The sequence below is a fragment of the Thamnophis elegans genome, chromosome Z (assembly GCF_009769535.1).
Source record: "Thamnophis elegans isolate rThaEle1 chromosome Z, rThaEle1.pri, whole genome shotgun sequence".
Lineage (NCBI taxonomy): Eukaryota > Metazoa > Chordata > Lepidosauria > Squamata > Colubridae > Thamnophis > Thamnophis elegans.
In genome coordinates, this window is record NC_045558.1 from 2813106 (window position 1) to 2833561 (window position 20456).

The 20456-nt window shown below is 46.6% G+C and overlaps 1 protein-coding gene across 1 annotated transcript in view; it reads left to right on the plus strand.

Moving 5' to 3' along the window:
• Positions 1 to 635: 635 nt before the first annotated feature.
• The window catches only part of KIF9 (kinesin family member 9), a 29436-nt gene continuing 9615 nt past the window's right edge, over positions 636 to 20456 (plus strand). Inside the window, exons 1-12 of the mRNA XM_032237573.1 lie at positions 636 to 732; positions 841 to 1006; positions 1987 to 2093; positions 3425 to 3643; positions 3950 to 4033; positions 4164 to 4256; positions 5725 to 5872; positions 6353 to 6417; positions 9174 to 9251; positions 11191 to 11259; positions 13415 to 13519; positions 14073 to 14128. Of these exons, the coding sequence (XP_032093464.1) occupies positions 637 to 732; positions 841 to 1006; positions 1987 to 2093; positions 3425 to 3643; positions 3950 to 4033; positions 4164 to 4256; positions 5725 to 5872; positions 6353 to 6417; positions 9174 to 9251; positions 11191 to 11259; positions 13415 to 13519; positions 14073 to 14128 (1286 nt within the window). The 5' untranslated portion in view covers position 636. The remainder of the gene's footprint in view (positions 733 to 840; positions 1007 to 1986; positions 2094 to 3424; positions 3644 to 3949; positions 4034 to 4163; positions 4257 to 5724; positions 5873 to 6352; positions 6418 to 9173; positions 9252 to 11190; positions 11260 to 13414; positions 13520 to 14072; positions 14129 to 20456) is intronic.

Sequence of the window (20456 nt, forward strand, 5' to 3'; positions counted from 1 at the left end):
GCACGCCTCACTTTTTGCACACACACAAAAAAAAAGGGGGGGGGGATGCAGAGCTTTGGGAGGCTTGCAAAGGGCTCCTGAGGGCTGGGGTGGAGGCAAAAATGGGCAGTTGTTTGCTCATTTTTGCCCTCCCCAGCACCCTGGAGCACTCTGGAAGCCTCCTAAAGGCTCTGCACGTCCATTTTGGTGAAGGGGATGGGGTTTCTGGAGGCACAAAATGCTGTATTCAGTGTATAAGATGCACCCAGATTTTCACCTTTTGTGGGGGGGAAAGGTGCATCTTATACTCTGAAAAATACGGTCTCTCTCTCTCTCTCTCTCTCTCTCTATCTATCTATCTATCTATCTATCTATCTATCTATCTATCTCATCCATCCTACCCATTATCTGATCTTTCTGTCTGCCTTATCACTTATCTCCATCCATCCGTCCATCCATCTACCTTATGGCCATCATATATATGAACCAATTGCCGAATATCTGAATTTTGATCACCTGGCCACAGGGATGCTGCAATGGTCGTAAGGGTGAATAAGTCACTACTTTCAGTGCTGTTGTCACTTCAAATGGCAACTAAGCAAGCGGTCGTAAATCAAGGACCCCCCTTGCATTTCTTTTCCCCCAGACCTCATGGCCATGTGCCTCAATTCGAAGAAAGTGAAGGCCTTCGCACGGGTCAAGCCCACGGCCGACTTTCCTCAAGATGTCATCAGATTCGGAGCCGACAACAAGGTAACAGAAAGGATGAAGCCGAAAAGCTTCTGCTCCCCGTTTCACCTTTTTCACGGGTGAAATTGACGCACCTTGAAATCGGAACTCGCCCTGGCTCCCCTTTTCCAGACGATCGAGGTTCACATCGAGCGGGATCGCTCCAAAGGCATCGTCAACAACAAGGTGACCGACTGGTCGTTTAAGCTGGACGGCGTCCTCTACAACACGTCGCAAGACCTGGTTTACGATACGGTGGCCAAAGAGCTAGTCTCACAGGCCCTGAACGGCTATAACGGTAAGCCATTAATGATTATTATTCCGTTAACAGAATAAGAGAGCGGGAAGGGACCTTGGAGGTCTTCTAGTCCAACCCCCAGCCATTTCAGACAGTTGACTTTTCCAGTCTCTTCTTAAACACTTCCAGTGCTGGGGCATTCACAACTTCTGGAGGCGACTTCTGTTCCACTGATTAATTGTCCTCACTGTCAGGAAATTTCTCCTTAGTTCTAAGTTGCTTCTCTCCTTGATTAGTTTCCACCCATTGCTTCTTCTCCTGCCCTCAGGTGCTTTGGAGAATAGTGTGACTCCCTCTTCTTTCTGGCAGCCCCTCTGATATCGGAAGACAGCTATCATGTCTCCCCTAGTCTTTATTTTCATTAAACCAGAAATACCCAATTCCTGCAGCCGTTCTTCACCCCAGGGTTGCAATTTTTGGCAGCGATCCCACCTATCGGCATTGACGTAGATTCATTGCAACCTAGAATTAAGATGAAAATTTCAGGACAGAGAGAACAATTAACCAATGGAATGGAAGTGGTGGGGGCGCCATTACTGGAGGTTTTCTTGAAAACTGGACCGGGCAACCATTTTGTTTGAAAAGGGATAGGGTCTCCTATTTGAGTAGTGGGTTGGACTAGAGCAGGGCGTCAAACTCAGGTGCTTAGATCTGGGCCGCGGAAACGGAGTGCAGCCCTCCCAGGCTCCCTTTTCGCTGGCAGAGGGTTGCAGGAGGCCATCGCAGCCAGAACGGAGCTCGGGAGCCTCTTTTCACTAGCAGCCCACCACAGGCCCCCCCCCCAACACGGGGGAGGCCGAGCTGACCCCTCAAGGTCAAAGACAGCCCTGATGTGGTCCTCAATGAAGTCGAGCTTGACACCCCCCCCAGAGGAGTGGATCTCCAGGGTCCCTCCGGGCTCTGCTATCCGGAAGAGAGCTTGCTGCCTCTAGGAAACGACCAGAATCTCTCTCTGCTGACCCCCCCCAACCCTCCCCCAGGGACCATCATGTGCTACGGGCAGACTGGAGCCGGCAAGACCTTCACCATGACGGGGACCACCGGAAACTTCAAGCACAGGGGGATCATCCCTCGGGCTATCCAGCAGGTGCCCCAGATCCTTGTTTATTTGTTTGTTCGTTTGTATGTTTATTTGTATGTTTGTTTATTTATTTGTATATTTATTTATTTATATATTTATATATTTATTTATTTATATAGTCATTTGTTTGTTTGTTTGTATATTTATTTATTTATTTGTATATTTATTTCTTTGTTTGTTTGTTTATTTATATGTATACTTATTTGTATATTAAGTAATTAATTAATTTGTATATTTGTTTGTTTATTTATATATATATTTATTTGTATATTTATATATTTATTTGTATATTTATATATTTATTTATTTGTATATTTATTTGCATATTTATTTATTTGTATATTTATATGTGTACTTATTTGTATATTTATATGTGTACTTATTTGTATATTTATATATGATTGAATGAATGAATGAAAGAGAAAGAAAGAAAAAGAAAGAGAGAAAGAAAGAAAAGAAAAGAGAATTTGCATTGCCATTCAACTCAGTGCAACTTGTAACTGCGAATAGAAGTTAAATTTAAAAAATCAATAAGCCCCCACCCCCAGTGACAACGGTCAAACCAGGGGTGGGTTCCTGCCAGTTCTAACCTCTTCTATAGAAGTGGTTCCACAAATCTACCGTGCCGTTTAGAACCCTGTTCCAGCTCCCTCCTCCTGCCTGTCCGCACCAGGCTTGCCCCGCCCGCCACTCACTGATTGGCTGGCTCACCAATCGCCCCACCCGCCTCCAAGAGTTCTATCTTAAAGTCTTAAAGCTATCAAGTTTTAACACTCCTGGGGGTTTTTTTCTAAAGGGTTAGGGGTGCAAAGGTCTTGTAACTTGACAGCTTTAAGACTTGCACACTTCAATGCCAGAGTTCCTGAGCCAACATTTTGGTTGCTAAGCAAGAGCGTTGTTAAGTGAGTTCCACCACATTTTACAAGTTGGCCATGCCCACCCAGTCACATGGCCGGCAAGCCACTCCCACAAAGCAGGCCACACCTACAGAAGAGGGTCTAAAAAAATTTGAAACCCACCACTGAGTCAAACCCACTATTTGATAGGCTCCATATCATCGTGGGGTCCTACTTAGACACAAAAGGGGACTTTGGGCCAATCACCAGGAGACGGTGAACTCTAGTCCTGCCTTAGGTGCGAAAACCAGACTTTGGGCAAACCCCACTCTCTCTCTCTCTCTCAACCCAGCCCACCTCACAAGGTGGTTGTCGTGGGGGAAATGGGAGGAGGAAGGAGTATTAGGCATGTTAATCCCTGCCTTGAGTTAATCACAGAACAAAGGCAGGAGAGAAACGTAGGTAAGCAGGTAGATAAAATTCACTCCCCTTTCCCTCCAGGTGTTCAAGTCCATGGAGAAGCATAGCAATCAGTTTATCACCGTCCGGATTTCTTACCTGGAGATTCACAATGAGGTCATCTCGGACCTCCTCCCCTCCCTCAGCTCAGAGAGCGACCTCCCGTTGTCCATAGTGGAGAGCCCCCACGGGGTCTCCGTCAAGGGCCTCTCCATCCATCCCGCTCCCAACGAAGAAATTGCATTAAATCTCTTGTTCGAGGTAAGGGGACCCACACTCTTTATTTATTCTCTTGATTTGTTTATTAAATTCACGGTGGCCGAGGGCCTGATTTCCCATCACCTGATTCTGGGGAACATTGCAGCAGTTGTTAAGCGTGAGGACTGGCTGTAACTCTCTTTTTCCAGTGCCGTCATTAAGGGGTCATAAGACGAGGACTACCCGTGTTGCATTTTTATGCACTTCGGGGCTATTGGGTAGCGAATACTTTTTTTAATTCCACTTGGGGAAGCGATCCTGAATCAGCAAATCTTCTCGCTGCCTCTTTTATTCCCTTTTCTCTTCTAGGGCGACACCAACAGATCTGTGGGTCAGCATGCCCTGAACAAGCATTCCTCCAGGTCTCACTGCATCTTCACCATCTACATCGAGGTCAGCCCCACTGAGAATTGGCTCGATGCCCGTGGCTGAAGACTCAGCAGCCTGCGTGATTCAAGGCATCGTTGTTGTTGTTTTTAAAAAAAGCAAACACGCCCTTATCAATTCTTATCTCTCGCTTCAGTGTCACTCGAGGATCGTTTCTGACGCCAGATACGTCACTTCCAAAATTAATCTGGTCGACCTCGCGGGCTCGGAGAGGCTGTCAAAAAGCAAAGTGAGAAAATAAAAGTCACATTTTGAGTTCCGCGAAGGGGATTTTAAGCCAAGGGCAGCAGGCAGTCCTCGGCTTAACGGCCAAACCCGAGCCCAACATTTCGAAGATGGTTGTTAAATGAGCTTTGCGCCATTTGACAACCTTGTCTTGCCACCATTAAGTGAATCCCTGCTGTCGTTGATTGCGGTCGTTAGACTAATCCGGCTTCCCCATCGAGTTTGCTGGTCAGACGGTCGCAAAAGGGGATCCTGTGACACCCCCCCCCCAGGGGACACTGCGACCGTCATAAAAGCGAGTCGGTTGCCACGCGTATGAACCGCGATGGTCCTAAGTCTGAAAAAGAGTCATAAGTCATGTCTTTCAGTGCCATTGTAACTTGGAAAGGTCACTAAATGAACTGTTGTAAGCCGAGGACCTGTGGTGGTATTCAGTCAGTTCGGAACGGTTCGAGCGAGCCGGTAGTGGTGACCTGCGGCATAATCCTGGCACTATGCCGCCCTATTGAGCCACATTTTCTAAGCCGCACGCATGTGTGTAAGACGCACGTGTGAGCAAATCACATGCACGGAAGCAGAGGTGGGTTCCTAGCAGTTTGGCCGAGTAAGCAGTAACTTGGCCTCCACACACACACATACACACACACACACATACACACGTACGTACGTACGTACCGGTTCTCTGGTCACCGCCGCCATCTTGATTTTTGATTCTGCGCATGCAATTCACCACCACCCCCCAGTGGTGGGTTTCAAAAATTGTTCGAACGTACTCTGTGGGTGTGGCCTCCTTTGTGGGAGTGGCTTGCTGCCCATGTGACTGGATGGGAGTGGCTTGCCACCCATGTGACCGGATATGAAGATGCCGACGACACTTGTCAGAACCACCTTAAATTACCTCGCACACAGCACTGGCATGCATAAGAATAGGATGTAAACTTGTTTTTTGAAAGGCATCTTTGGTTTGCGTTAGAACAACTTCAACACACGCAATGTTCTGATTGCACCACAAACGCAGTAGTCATCCTTACCTTTCACAGAGGCACTGAGTTTTATAAATATGAGCATAATAATGTAGAATAATCATATCCAAGGACCAGGGGTGGGTTTCAAAAAATTTTGGGAACCTCTTCTGTAGGTGTGTCCTGCTTTCCGGGTCCACTGGTGGAACCTCTTCTAACCGGTTCGGTAGATTTGACGAACCGGTTCTACCGAATAGGTGCGAACTGGTAGGAAACCCACCTCTGCCCCCCCCCCTTTCTAACATGGTGCATATGCGCAGACCTTTTAAGGGGCAAAATCTTTCGCGTAATGCCGGCAGCAATCCATCCCTGCACAGAAGTCGCGCAAGCAGTTTTTGCTCACATTTTTGTGCACAGCAAACCGGTGGTAAAATAAGGCGAAAGCGCCCTGTGCCGAGGGACCCCCTGGACTCTTTCGGGTCCACTGACTAAGGTTTTCTTTCTGGACAGTCGGAAGGATTTGGGCTGAAGGAAGCGACTTACATCAACAAATCGCTGTCCTTCCTGGAGCAGGTGGTCATCGCCCTGTCGGACTGCAGCCGGGACCACGTCCCCTTTCGGCAGAGCAAGCTGACGTACACCTTGAAGGATTCCTTGGGTAGGGATTTAGGGTTCATCCCTTCCAGGGCCGTAACAAGGCCTGGCTGCCCTCCACAAAGGGCTGCCCTTGAAAAGTATCCGGGGACTCAGCCGGCTCAAAATTCAGAGGCCTGCACGGTTTTGTGCAAGTCTAGGTTTGAACCCGGGTCTCCTCTCCTACGGGAGCTGCCATTTTGCTTCAGTTAAGGTGCTGGTTGTCTCCTTCAAAGCCCCACTTGGGGGAGGGCAGGTTGTGCAGAAGACCCTCTTTTTCACAGTTACACCTACCCAGCCGAGCATGGAGGAAGGAGACGTTACGAATCCCCTCTTGAGATCCATCTGATGGGACTCAGAGGAAGGGCCTTCTCCATGGTGGCTCCCTCCCTGTCATGTGGAGGACCGTCTTTCCCCAGTTACATCCCCCCTGGACCACCAGAGCAGGGAGGCAGGAGACGTTACGGGCCTCCTCTCTTTCTTCCCTCTTTTCCTTGCTTCCTAGGTGGGAATTGCAACACTGTCCTTGTGGCTAACATCTGCAGTGAGTCCATCCACATCGTGGAAACGGTGAATGCCAGATCAGGGATGGAGGGCTAGGGTGGAAGCAGGATGGAAGAAGGATGGGTGGATGGAAGAAGGATGGAGGGAGGGATGGAAGTAGGGTGGATGGAGGGGTGGAAGAAGGATGGGTGGAAGAAGGATGGGTGGAGGGAGGGAGGGAAGAAGGGTGAGTGGATGGAAGAAGGAGGGAGGGAGGGATGGAAGTAGGGTGGATGGAGGATGGAAGAAGGATGGGTGGAGGGATGGAAGAAGGATAGGTGGAGGAAGGGAAGAAGGGTGGAGGGATGGAAGAAGGATGGGTGGAGGGATGGAAGAAGGATGGGTGGAGGAAGGGAAGAAGGGTGGGTGGATGGAAGAAGGATGGGTGGAGGGATGGAAGAAGGATGGGTGGAGGAAGGGAAGAAGGGTGGGTGGATGGAAGAAGGATGGGTGGAGGGATGGAAGAAGGGTGGGTGGATGGAAGAAGGATGGGTGGAGGGATGGAAGAAGGATGGGTGGAGGCATGGAAGAAGGATGGGTGGAGGGATGGAAGAAGGATGGGTGGAGGAAGGGAAGAAGGGTGGAGGGATGGAAGAAGGATCGGTGGAGGGATGGAAGAAGGATGGGTGGAGGGATGGAAGAAGGATGGGTGGAGGAAGGGAAGAAGGGTGGGTGGATGGAAGAAGGATGGGTGGAGGGATGGAAGAAGGATGGGTGGAGGGATGGAAGAAGGATGGGTGGAGGAAGGGAAGAAGGGTGGAGGGATGGAAGAAGGATGGGTGGAGGGATGGAAGAAGGATGGGTGGAGGGATGGAAGAAGGATGGGTGGAGGGATGGAAGAAGGCTGGGTGGAGGGATGGAAGAAGGATGGGTGGAGGGATGGAAGAAGGATGGGTGGAGGGATGGAAGAAGGATGGGTGGAGGGATGGAAGAAGGATGGGTGGAGGGATGGAAGAAGGGTGGGTGGAGGGATGAAAGATGGAGGGATGGATGGATAGAGGAATGGAGGGAAGGATGAATAGGTGAAGGGATGGAGGGATAAGGGAGATAGATGGATAAGATCTATCATTTGGTCGCCACGATGAGGAAAAGATGTGGAGAAAGAGTGCAGAGAAGAGCAACAAAGAAGATTAGGGGACTGGAGACTAAGACATATGAAAAACGGTTGCAGGAACTGGGAATGTCTAGTTTAATGGAAAGAAGGACCAGGGGAGGCATGATAGGAGTCTTCCAATATCCCAGGGGCTGCCCCAAAGAAGATTTGGGGGGTCAAGCTATTCTCCAAGGCATCTGAGAGTAGAACAAGAAGCAATGGGTGGAAACTAATCAAGGAGAGAAGCAACTTAGAACTGAGGAGAAATTTCCTGACATTTGAAACAAGCAGTGGAACAGAAGTTGCCTCCAGAATGCCCCAACACTGGAAGTCATTGGATAGATGTTGGATAGCCATTTGTCTGAAACGGTAGAGGGTTTCCTGCCGGAACAGGGTTGGACTAGAAGACCTCCGAGGTCCCTTCCAACTCTGTTATAAACAAAATTAAAAATAGACGAACGGAGGGTTGGATAATGTCAGATCTGTCCCGACTTAGACATTTAGGAAATAAAACCCCCACAATTCCATTTGTTTGTTAAGTAAGGTCCGTCCTTAAAGCAGTTACAGCTGGATCTGACTATTAGCCGCATGAAGGTTGCCGTTTTCCCCTTCCCCTGAACCCCCCCCCCCCGACCCATTCCCTCGGGGCTCAATCTTGTTCCCTTCTGATGTTTTGGGAACAGCTTTGAAGGCCGGAGCTGCTCTCAGGGTTCGTCCTTGGCAGCTGCCCTTATTCTGGTTTGACATCCCAAGCTTCTTATCAGCTTGCCTCCTCCCCTTGGTCTTCCCATCCCCCATGCCTGATCCTTACTTCCCCAAATCCCTTTCCCCCCCCTCCTCCCCTCTCCCTACCCATCCCTTGCATTTCATGGCAGGATGCCAGAGAAGGGAAGAAGCTGGGGGTGGCCAGCCTGACATTAACCCTCAGGGCAGATGGGCCTAGATAAGGCCTTTGCATCTTCAGAGGTTCAAGCTGCCATTTCAGACTCTTTAAGCCACAGTCTCAGGAAAGCTAGAATGTTTGGAGACATTCTGTTTTGGGACACGGAACAAAATACGAATCCCTCCACCCCACCGCAGTACAGGGAGCATGGCGTTTTCCAGTGGCTTCCTATTTTGTTTTTGTTTTTTTTAATATTTCGTTTAGAAACCTTGCAAATCGAGTAAACAATGATAGATACCTCTTGGTTGTTGGGAAATCTAAAACCACGATACAGGTAGTTCTCGACTTACAACAGTTCGTTTGGTGACTGAGGTTACAACAGCGGTGAAAAAAAGGGACTTATGTCCATTTTTCACACTTACGACCATTGCAGCATCCGCAGTGGCTACGTGATCAAAATTCTAGACGCTTGGCAACTGGCTCATATTTACAACGGTTGCAGTGTCCTGGGGTCACGCGATCTTGTGTCTTTCTGTCAAGCAAAGTCGGTGGGGAAGCCAGATTTATTTAACAACCAGGTTAACAGCTTCACAGCTTCAACTATTCACTTAACAAACTGTGGCAAGAAAGGTTGCAAAATGGGGCAAGCAAGCTGACAACTGTCCCCTTCAGCAAACAGAAACGTTGTGGTCGTAAGTCGAGGACTACCTGCAAGTGGACTTGTATACAGATTATCTTCTAACTCAAACTGTTCGGACCCCCCCAAATAATGGGTAAACAAGGTGATGCTCCTATTTTTTTTTCCAGCTGTCCACGCTTCGTTTTGCCACCAGAATGAAGTGGGTGACTACCCTGGCGATTGTCAATGAAAAAATCAACTCGGAGGTACGTCCTCTTTAGATCTTTCTGCGGTCTCGAAGGAGTGACCAGGTGTAAGAAAATATCACATACGAGGGGGTGTTGTCATCCATACTAGAAGGGAGTGGGATTTGCGAAGAGGAGGAGGGGGGATTGTGGGGTCCTGGGTGCTCTCTGAGATGGGGTTTTTTTTCTTGCAGACATCTCATGACCCAACTAGGGGACATCTTCAGTGCTAGATGGGAATGGGGGTTGTAGGAATAGGAGGAGGAGGAAGAAGAGGAATAAAAGGACTGTGTGGTCCTTGGTGCTCTCTTTTTTTTTAATTTTTAATTTTATTATTTTAAACACATAAGCACATCAACAGAAACAAACACATAACTTAAAAACAACATAGGAACAAGAAGTTCCATCGTATATCATACCGCAGTTCCGAATCGGTTTCTTTACAGTTAGTGTTTTCCCTTCTATACATTTCTATCTTGCGTTCATAATCTCCTTATTCGTTATCCATTTTTATGTACATTTCTTTATTTAAACTTAGCTACTTATGACTAAATATTATTTACCTATATTATGCTTTATATTTTTACTGTCATTTATTCTCTTACATGCAGATTATAGATATACATTTGCATAGTTATTCTTTTTCTTTGCCATTATATTATAATGTTATATTATTGTTATCCCATTTGGAAGGCTATAAGGTATAGTTTAAAATGCTTTGTTTACCATCCTTAGCACCTGCTAAGACACCACCTCGTTTTCTCTTTCTTTTCCTTTCTCCCTCCCTTCCTTCTCTACTTCCTTCCTTCCTCGTCTCCGTCCCCTTCTTTCTTCCCTTACCTCTTCCCTACTCCTACCCTTTTTCTTCTCCTTTCTTGGTGCTCTCTTGAACTGGGTGGTTTTCTTGCAGACGTCTCATGACCCAACTAGGGGACATCTTCAGTGCTAGATGGGAATGGGGGTTGTAGGGATAGGAGGAGGAGGAAGAGGAAGAAGAAAAGGACTGTGAGGTCCTTGGTGCTCTCTTGAGCTGGGTGGTTTTCTTGCAGACATCTCATGACCCAACTAGGTAGCATTATTAGTGCCGGAAGGGAGGAGGAAGAGGAAAAGGAGGAAGGGGAGGAGGAAGAAGAAGACTGTGGGGTCCTTGGTGCCCTGTGAACTGGGTTCTTTTCTTGCAGACGTTTTATTACCAATCTAGGTAACATCATTAGTGCTGGAATGGAGGAGGGTTTGCAGGGAGGAGGAGGAGGAAAAGGACTGTGGGGTCCTTGGTGCTCTCTGGGCTGGGTGGCTTTTCTTGCAGATGTCTCAGGACCCAACTAGGGAACAACATCAGTGCTGGAAGGGAATGGGAGTTGTAGGGAGAAGAAGAAGATGAGGATGATGATGATGATGAGGAGGAGGAGGAGGAGGAGGAGGAGGAGGAGGAGGAGGAGATCTGTGGGGTTGTTGGTGCTCTCTCAGCTGGATGGTTTCCTTGCAGACATTTCATGACCCTACTAGGGAACATAATCAGTGCTAGAAGGGAGTGAGGTTTATGGAGGAGGAGGAGGAGGAGAAGGAGGAGGAAGAGGAGGAGGAGGAGAAGGAAGAGGAGGAGGAGGAGAAGGAAGAAGAGTAGGGGATCCTTGGTGCTCTCTGAGGTCGCTGCTTTTATTGCAGACGTTTCATGACCCAACTAGGGAACATCATCAGTGCTAGAGGGGGAGGGGGAGGATGACGACTGTGGGGTCCCTGGTGCCCTCTGAGCTTGGTTGTTCTCTCGGAGACCTTTCATTACCAACCTAGGCAATGTCGTTGCTGCACTGATGATCAGGGCATCCTCATAGTCCCTTATCTTGGTTAGAGGAGGAAGGGTTCTAATGAACACCGCCTGCTTCCTGGGGTCTGTAAATACCTTTGGGCGGCCTTTGACTTTCCCACCGCTCAGTAATCCGTGCCGTTCTCGTCTGCTTAGAGGATGGTGAAGAACCTGGAGAAAGAGGTCCTCTACCTGAAGGAAGAGTTGGCGATGCACAACAGTTTGGTAAGAATCAACTCCCTAGGAAGCTGCCCCTTCATGGTTGGCGACATGGCCCAATCCAGGCTCATCTGTCACTGTCGGAGGGAGACTGGTTGAGCCAGGAGGGAGGAGTCAAGTGGGCACTTAGTCTGGCTTCCTAACGTAGGACCAAGAGGGCAAGATCTGACCTCTGCTGAAGGCCTTTGGACTGTACCAGTGGTACCAGTTCGGACCGGTTTGGGCAAACTGGTAGTGGTTTGGTGGCCTGGGTGGTTGGAACCAGCAGTGACCCCGCCCTGCCACGCCCCTGAAGTGGGTATCCTACAGCGGTGCTGTTAGGTAAGCTCCCCGTTGGGAGAGCGAATGCGTTCAGAGAAGCGTTTGTGGAGTTGTGTTGGAGAACACACAAAGCATACAGAGACACTGCGGTTTAAATAGGCTTTTACTTCCGTGGAAATAAAGGTATCAGAGTCCATCAAACAGTCCAAGTCATACACGGATAAGACAGTCAGTCATCAATGTCTTTCAGTTAAGGGATAATCCAAATAACATAGTCCATAATCATACTAACAGTCCGGTACACAAAGTTTGCTAGCAATTGCAAAACTTACAATAGCTCACGCGGATCACTATACGGCACTTCTAACAGCCAGCTTCCAAACACTCAGATCAGATCAGCATCTAACAATGATTCTGGCTCCATCTTATGGCCAATTGAGGAAACAGCAACCAATCACATTTACAGCATGATTTAAAGAAACAGGTACAGCATTTAAACTACAGTGTCTCTGTGTGCTAGTTTATGTGTTCTCCAACACAACTCTCACAATGCTTCTCCGAACGCACTCGCTCTCCCAATGAGGAGCTTACCTAACAGGCGCCATCTTGATTTTCGATTCTGCGCATGCTCGGAACAATTTTCATTGCATAAATTTTATTTTTCATTTTTTTTAAAGCTTTGCCCATGCACAGACCTATTTATGTTCATATGCACACACACGCAGAGCATGTGTCAGGCGCCTGTGCAAATTTGGCGTGCACCGAACCAGCAGTAATGCCAGCAGCAACCCAGCTCTCGGCTGTACCTTATCTAGTCTGTCCCAGCTCCCAGACTGGGAAGATTCCTACAAAATGCAGGTGGTTCTTCACTAGGATAGCTCAAAGTCTGAAAAAAAAAGGGACTTATGATCGGTTTTGCACATTTATGACCATTGCAGCATCTTCTGTTGTCACGTAGTCAAAATTCGGATGCTGGACAAATGACTCACGTTTATGACGGTCACAGCATCCTGCGGCGACCCCCCCTCCCCCTTTTGTGATCCAGATTCACTTCGCCACCATGCGACTCACTTAACAACTTCAGCGATTCCCTCAACAGGCCGTGGCTGGAAAGGTCGCAGAATGGGGCAGGGCTTAACTTAACAGATGCCTTGCTTGGCGACAGAAACCTTGGGCTCGGTTGTGGTTGCAAGTTGAGGACCACTGGTAGGCGTTAAGTGTTTAAAGTGGCCAACTGAACTGGGTTGGTTTTTTCTGCACTTGACTTTAATGCTCCCAGTGTGGCAGTTTTTTAATTGAGCCAGGCTAGATAAGGCCCAACGGGAAGCGAGGCGTTGAAGAAGCCACTATTTATTCCGTATAAGTATATAGGCTCCCTTGTTCGAGCAGGGGGGTTGGACTAGATGACCTCCAAGGTCCCTTCCAATTCTGTTGTTCTATGATTCTGTAAGGGTCTCCTGCTCGAGTAGGGGGTGGTGGACTAGAAGACCTCCAAGGTCCCTTCCAATTCCGTTGTTCTATGATTCTGTAAGGGTCTCCTGCTCGAGCAGGGGGTGGTGGACTAGAAGACCTCTGAGGTCCCTTCCAGTTCTGTTGTTCTATGATTCTGTAAGGGTCTCCTGCTCGAGCAGGGGGTGGTGGACTAGAAGACCTCTGAGGTCCCTTCCAGTTCCGTTATTCTGTGATTCTGTAAGGGTCTCCTGCTCAAGCAGGGGGTGGTGGACTAGAAGACCTCTGAGGTCCCTTCCAGTTCCGTTATTCTGTGATTCTGTAAGGGTCTCCTGCTCGAGCAGGGGGGGTGGACTAGAAGACCTCCAAGGTCCCCCCCCCTCCTGTGATTCTGTGTTCTACTTAAGGCAATTAAACTTCCTTGATGGATTCTTTGATCTTCCACTTCTAGCTCAATCGCTCTCCCGTGACCTACGAGCCTCTGAATGAAATCCAGATCAACGAAATCAACTCCCAGGTCCGCCGATTCCTGGAGGGAACCATTGATGAGTTAGATGTGAGTGGCTCGCTGGCGGATGCAAAGGACATTCAAGTCCTCCAGATTTTATATATATATTTAGTGTCACAACCCATGGTATGCCCAAATATGGGAGGAGGCATACTGCTTCTTTTTCTCTGTCTATCGGCTCATCACAAGAGACCATCCAGACAGAAACCCAATATTTTTACTGTTGCCTTTGTTACATTTGTGTTGTACTTGAGCTGATAAATAAATAAAGGGAGACTAGTATAGATCTATTTCAAGCTATTTAGCTCTCATCCGCTAGCCATACCCTTACTGGGATTCGAACCTGTGCATACATATTACATATTAAGCAGTTGTGTTAACCACTAAGCCACAAGGTTCTCCTCCTTTATCGGCTGAGCCAGGAAAATAGGTATGTATTTAGTGTCACAACCCCTGGTATGCCCACATGTGACACTAAATACATACCTATTTCCCTGGCTCAGCTGATAAAGGAGGAGAACCTTGTGACCAAGGAAAATGTTGAGGGTCGTCCTGAGCTCACAATGACAGCCTTCTCTCTGCTTCCCCCTTTTTCCTACAGATCACGAGCATCCGTCAAATCCAAGAGATCTTTAACCAGTTCAAAATCATCTTAAGGTAAGGGCTTTGGGAATGCAGATAGTCCTTGCTTAACGACCAGTCGCTTAGCAGCTGTTTGGGGTTGTGAACGCAATTTTGAAGTTTTGGTTGCGCCAGATGCTCGCATGCGCACGCACACACACACATATACACACACGCTTCACTTTTACGGCATTTGCAGCCCCCTTGACCATGTTTCTAGCTGAAATATTCCCATTGGGCAGAATGGATTTAGCAGGAAAATTCCCCTTTGAGACATGATCTATTCCTGAACCCCCAAAACTCTTTATTCACTGAACTTTTGGACACTTAAAAGCATGGAATTTATTTAAAAAACCTTGAAATATAAGAGGAAAAGATGGCACTCTACATGGGGCTGCCCCTGAAGAGTGTTCGAAGACTGCAGTTGGTCCAGAATGCAGCCGCGCGAGTGATATCGGGTGTACCTAGAAACACCCATGTTACACCCATCCTCGGTGAGCTGCTCTGGCTCCCTATTGGTCTCCGGATGTGCTTCAAGGTGCTAGCCGTTACTTTTAAAGCCCTACATGGTTTAGGACATGGCTACCTGAGAGACCGCCTCCTGCTACTTACCTCCCAACGACCAATAAGATCGCACAGGTTGGGCCTGTGCGACCGGACAATGTGGGCTGGCGGCCCCCCGGGGGAGGGCCTTCTCTGTAGCTGCTCCAGCCCTGTGGAACGATCTACCCGTAGAGATCCGGACCCTTACCACTCTCCCGGCCTTCCATAAAGCCGCCAAGACCTGGCTGTTTCGGCAGGCCTGGATGGATGGTGTGTAATTTTAATAATTGTATCTCTTATCTTAAATTTTTAAATGCTTTTTTATCTTGCCTGTGAGCCGCCCAGAGTCCCAATGGGAGTGGGCGGCATACAAATTTTATTAAACTGAAACTGAAACTGAATAGATAAATAAATGTAAGATATTTAGATGGATAATTAAGGTAGATAAAGGATATATGAGATAGATAATAGATAAATGAGAGAGAGACAGAGAGAATGATAAATAAGCAGTAAATGAAACAAATGACAGTAATATGCTGTTTCCCCCCCAAAAAATAAGACCTCCCTGGATAAAAAGAAGCCCAATCAGGCTTTTGAGCGCATGTGCTAAAATAAGCCCTCCCCGAAAATATTGCAACACCGCAGCAGCAGCCGTGAGGTGATCACACTTGCTGCCTCCTGCACCTCAGAAATAATAAGACCTCCCCGAAAATAAGGCCAAGTGCTTATTTCAGGGGGGATCAAAAGAAAAAAAGACCTTGTCTTATTTTCAAGGAAAAAACGGTAGATAAGTGATAGATAATAGATAAATGATAGAGATATAATAAGGATAAATAAGTAGATGAAGGAAATGATAATGCCAGATAGATAATAGATAAATGATAGAAGGATAATAGACATAAAGAGATAGGTAATATAGATAGATAAAGAATACAAGAGATAGATAATGTAAGAAGCCTTCGACTTACAACCATAATTGAGCCCAAAACTTCTGTGGTTGAGTAAGACATTTGTTAAATGAGTTTTACAACCTTTCTTGCCGCCATTATTAAGTAAATCTCTGCCGTTGTTAAGTCAGTAACCCGGTCGTTAAGGGAATCTGGCTTCCCCCTGACTTTGCTTGTCAGAAGGTTGCAAATAGGGGTCAGAGACCTCCAGCTACGCAGCAACGGTCATAAATGTGAACCAGTTGCCGAGCACTTGGATTTTGATCAGATGGCCACGGGGACGCTGCGAAGGTCGTAAAAGTGAAAAGCAGTCATAACTCTCTTTTTTCCGTCCCATGGTAAGTTTGAACAGTCACTAAGCAAACTTGTAAGCTGATGACTACCTGTATATAAATGATAGATTAGTGGATAAGGAATAAGGGAGATGGACAGATGGACAGATGGACGAGTGGGTGGGTGGGTGGAAAGATGGATGGGTAAATGGATGGATGGCAGACAAGTGGATGAATGGGTGGGTGGATGGATGGATGGACAGGCAGATGGACAGACAAGTAGGTGGATGGGTGGATGGATGGATGGATGGATGGATAGATGGACAGACAGACAGATAAGTGGATGGAAAGATGGATAGGTAAATGGATAGATGGATGGATGGATAGGTAAATGGATGGATGGATGGATGGATGGATGGATGGATGGATGGATGGATGGATGGATGGATGGATGGATGGATGGACAGGCAGATGGACGGACAAGTAGTTGGTTGGATGGATGGATGGATGGATGGATGGACGGAAGGACAGAAGGACAGACAGATGAGTGGGTGGAAAGATGGATGGGTAAATGGATGGATGGATGGACAGACAAGTGGATGAATGGGTGGGTGGATGGATGGATGGATGAATGGATGGAAGGACAGACAGATGAGTGGGTGGAAAGATGGATGGTGTTAGGAATATAATCTAACTGTTGGGTTGGCAATAAATAAATCATATAGCAATGTTGTACCTGTTTCTTTAAATCATACTGTAAAATGTGATTGGTTGCTATTTCCTCAATCGGCCATAAGAGGGCGCCAGAATGACTGGGAGCTCTCTGTTAGATGCTGGGCTGATCTGATCTGAATGTTTTTTGAAACTGGCTGTTAGAAAGTGCCGTGAGCTATTGTAAGTTTTGCAACTGCTAGCAAACTTTGAGTACTGAACTGATTATATGGATACTGGACTATGTTATTTGGATTATCCCTTAACTGAAAGACGTTGATGACTGACTGTCTTATCTGTGTATGACTTGGACTGTTTGATGGACTCTGAACCTCTATTTCCACGAAAGTAAAAGCCTATTTAAACTGCAGTGTCTCTGTATGCTGGTTTGTGTGCTCTCCAACACAACTCTCACAAAGCTTCTCTGAACGCACTCGCTCTCACAACGGGGAGCTTACCTAACAGATGGGTAAATGGATGGATGGATGGATGGATGGATGGATGGATGGATGGATGGACAGACAGACAGACGAGTGGATTGATGGATGGATGGATGGATGGATGGAAGGAAGGAAGGAAGGAAGGAAGGAAGGAAGGAAATGGAGACGGGGGTGTTGGTGGTTCAGTCAATCAGTCAGTCCCAAAGGTACATTTTGAAGGATGGGAGCAAAGGCTAGACCAAGGAATGCCTAGTGGGGACTTGGGGCAGGGACCCATCTCTTCAGTCCATGATGTCATGGTGTCCTTGTATTGTGACATCCAAGAGGCTTCAGAGAACAAGGGGGCCATCATTGAAGGCTCCATTATAAGCGTGGGGAACCCTCTGCCTGAGAGGCAGGGGATATCAGACGGGAGTGGGGGGGGTTCAAAGTTGGATCCCAAGACCCTTCCAGCAGGCTCCCTACCTCCAGTGGTCTACACCAAAGCGGTGGAGTTAGTACCACAGGCTGGATCAGGCTAAAGTCAGGCGAGCAGCTGGACGTTCTGCGCCGGAGGAAGCCGTCTCTTCTGGCCGCAGCATTCTGTATGAATTTGCCCGTCCTGCCAATCAGGGGGGGGTCTCCAAACTTTGGCAACTTTAAAGCTCGTCTGGACTTCAGCTCCCAGAATTCCCTAGCCACTCAGAACTGGCCTGATGGCAGCTAAGGAGGGAGAGAAACCCTCAGGTAGAGAGCTTCATGGCAGTGACTGCACCCCCCCCACCCCCCATGCCATCCCTCTGCTAAACACCTAATCCCCTCCACACTGTCAAACTATCCAGTAAGGCTGTATTACCATTATTCTTCTCACCTTTCCTATTAACCTGCCTCCTTATCTTCCTATGACTGTAACTTTGCGGCTTCTATCTCTACGATTTATACTGTTTTATTTAATATCCCTGCGTGATTCGTGTTGATTGCTTATTTAGTATCCTATGACTGGCCCCGAGTGTTGTACGTTAGGATTTATGATCAGAAAGGTCAGCAGCTCGGAGTTTCGAATCCCTAGCGCTGCGTAATGGAGTGAGCTCCCGTTACCATGTTTCCCCCAAAATAAGGCAGGGTCTTGTTTTCTTTTGGCCCCCGAAATAAGGGCTCGGCCTTATTTTCAGGGAGGTCTTATTATCTTTTGAGGTGCAGGAAGCGGCGAGCGTGGTCACCTCGTGGTTGCTGCTGTGTTGCAGTATATTCGGGGAGGGCTTATTTTAGTGCATGCGCTCAAAAGCCTGATTGGGCTTATTATCTGGGGAGGTCTTATTTTCAGGTAAACAAGGTACTTGTCCCAGCTTCTGCCAACCTAACAGTTTGAAAGCAGGTTAAAAAAAGCAAGTCGAAAAATAGGGCCACCTTTGGTGGGAAGGTAAAGAACATTTCGTGGACCTTCGGGGGTTTAGTTATGCCGGCCACATGACCACGGAGACGTCTTTGGGCAGCGCTGGCTCTTCGGCTTTGATATGGCGATGAGCATCGCCCCCTAGAGTCGAGAACGACTAGCACATATGTGCGAGGGGAACCTTTACCTTTTATCATTTGTTGCTTGTATATACATTGAGAGCTTCTGCACCAAAGACAAATTCCTCGTGTGTCCAATCATACTTGGCCAATAAAGAATTCTATTCTATTCTGTTCTAGTCTTTTCGTTTGAAAAGTTTTTTTATTTTAATTGCACAAAAACACAAAAAAAGAATCATCCTTCATTACATCTTGTAGAAAGCGTGTCGTTCGGTTACAAATAACTTCCGTGCATTTCTTCCACAGTCATTACTTATAGTTCATATTAGATTATACACTTTAAGTCAAAAATCTTTGTATATCTTACTATCAATGTACCACAATTCTCATTTGAATACAATTATTTCTACCTGCTTTTACCTCAAATCATTCATACTTAAAGACACAACCACATAATGGCATTCATTAGCTATTTCAAAAAATCCTCCAATAACATTACACCTTTATGACATCTTTTAAGTAAAAGTCAATTAATAAAGTTTCTAAACCTTTCTCCCCTCCCTTCTCCCCCCCGCCAAGTCTGAGAGTGACAGTGGCAGTGGCTATTTGCTTTTTCTTCTTCTTCTTTTGGAAACATGGATCAATATTCAGATGAGGAAACCTTAAAATTCCAAAATATCTTGGCTGGAATTCAAAATCTATTGGAAAGGTATATGGGAGAATTGAGAAGAAGTTGGAAAGAAAGACTAGTCTTCCTCATAGCAAAAGATGAAGGGGTTGGAGCCCCAAAAATTAAAGGGGAGAATGAAGATATAAAAGATAAAGACAAGACAATAGATGGATTTATTAACGGAGCAAATGTGGGTGAAAGTGGAAAGAAGGGAATATGGGAGAGGGAATTTGACGAATTGGAGCCCTACCCCAGATTCCAAGATACAGAAGAAAAAAAAAATGGTAATGACGATGGACTTAAGAAGAGAATTTTTTTCAGAAGCAAGATTGACATCCAAAGACAAGCTAATTTTAGTAGCAGCGGGAGGGCAACGAGATTACCTGAGAGATCCTTCAAGCAATAAAGTGCGGAGAGAAGTCTATAAAAACTTTATAAAGGAGATAAAAAGAAGACTGACACCACAATTGGCAAGAGAGATAAGACTGTTTTGTTACTGGAAAGATACAAGTTAACAATGAAAGTTGATAATAAAAAAATTAGTTGATTTTGGTGATTAATAAGTAGGAATTCAGTAACTCCTAGATTGTTTTAGATTGTTATTAAATGTTTATTCATTAACAAACAATTAACTATAATAACAATAATGAAATGATAATGGATGCAGCTTAATGACATATACATGTATTGGCAAACTAGCAAAAGAAATTTGGATATAAATTGCAAATTGCGACCTGGGAAAAAGACCTATAAATCTTATTAACAAATTTTTATTTAGATCTTCTCATAAAGGTGTAAGGGTTTTTTTAGGGGGGGGGGGTCTGACGAGAGGAGATGGGACATAAATAGTAAATGATTTTTAGCCAATTACAACAACAACAACAAGGAAATGTCAATGGACGTTGTTTAATAATATATTCATGCTACGGTATTGGCAAAAGTAACTTGGATATAAATTCTGTTCTGTTCTTGTGAGTCTTTCGGGAATTGTTTCCTTCTATCTCCCGGTCTTTCCTTCAGCCCTTGGATTTCCTAGTGGTGTTCTATCCAAGCATCTATCACTGTTGATCTTACTTGGGCTTCCAGGCCCAACTGGCTCCACCTCTTGTCATCTCCTACTATGGTTTGAGTTTTTGGTGGTCTTCTTTGCAGACGTTTCATGACCCAGCAAGAGAATATCATCAGTGCTAGAAGCGAGGGGGGGATTGCTCTCTGTTTATATGTAGATCCTCCTAGCACACAGGATGTTACCTAGTTGGGTAATCAAAGGTCTGCGTGGAAACTCAGAGA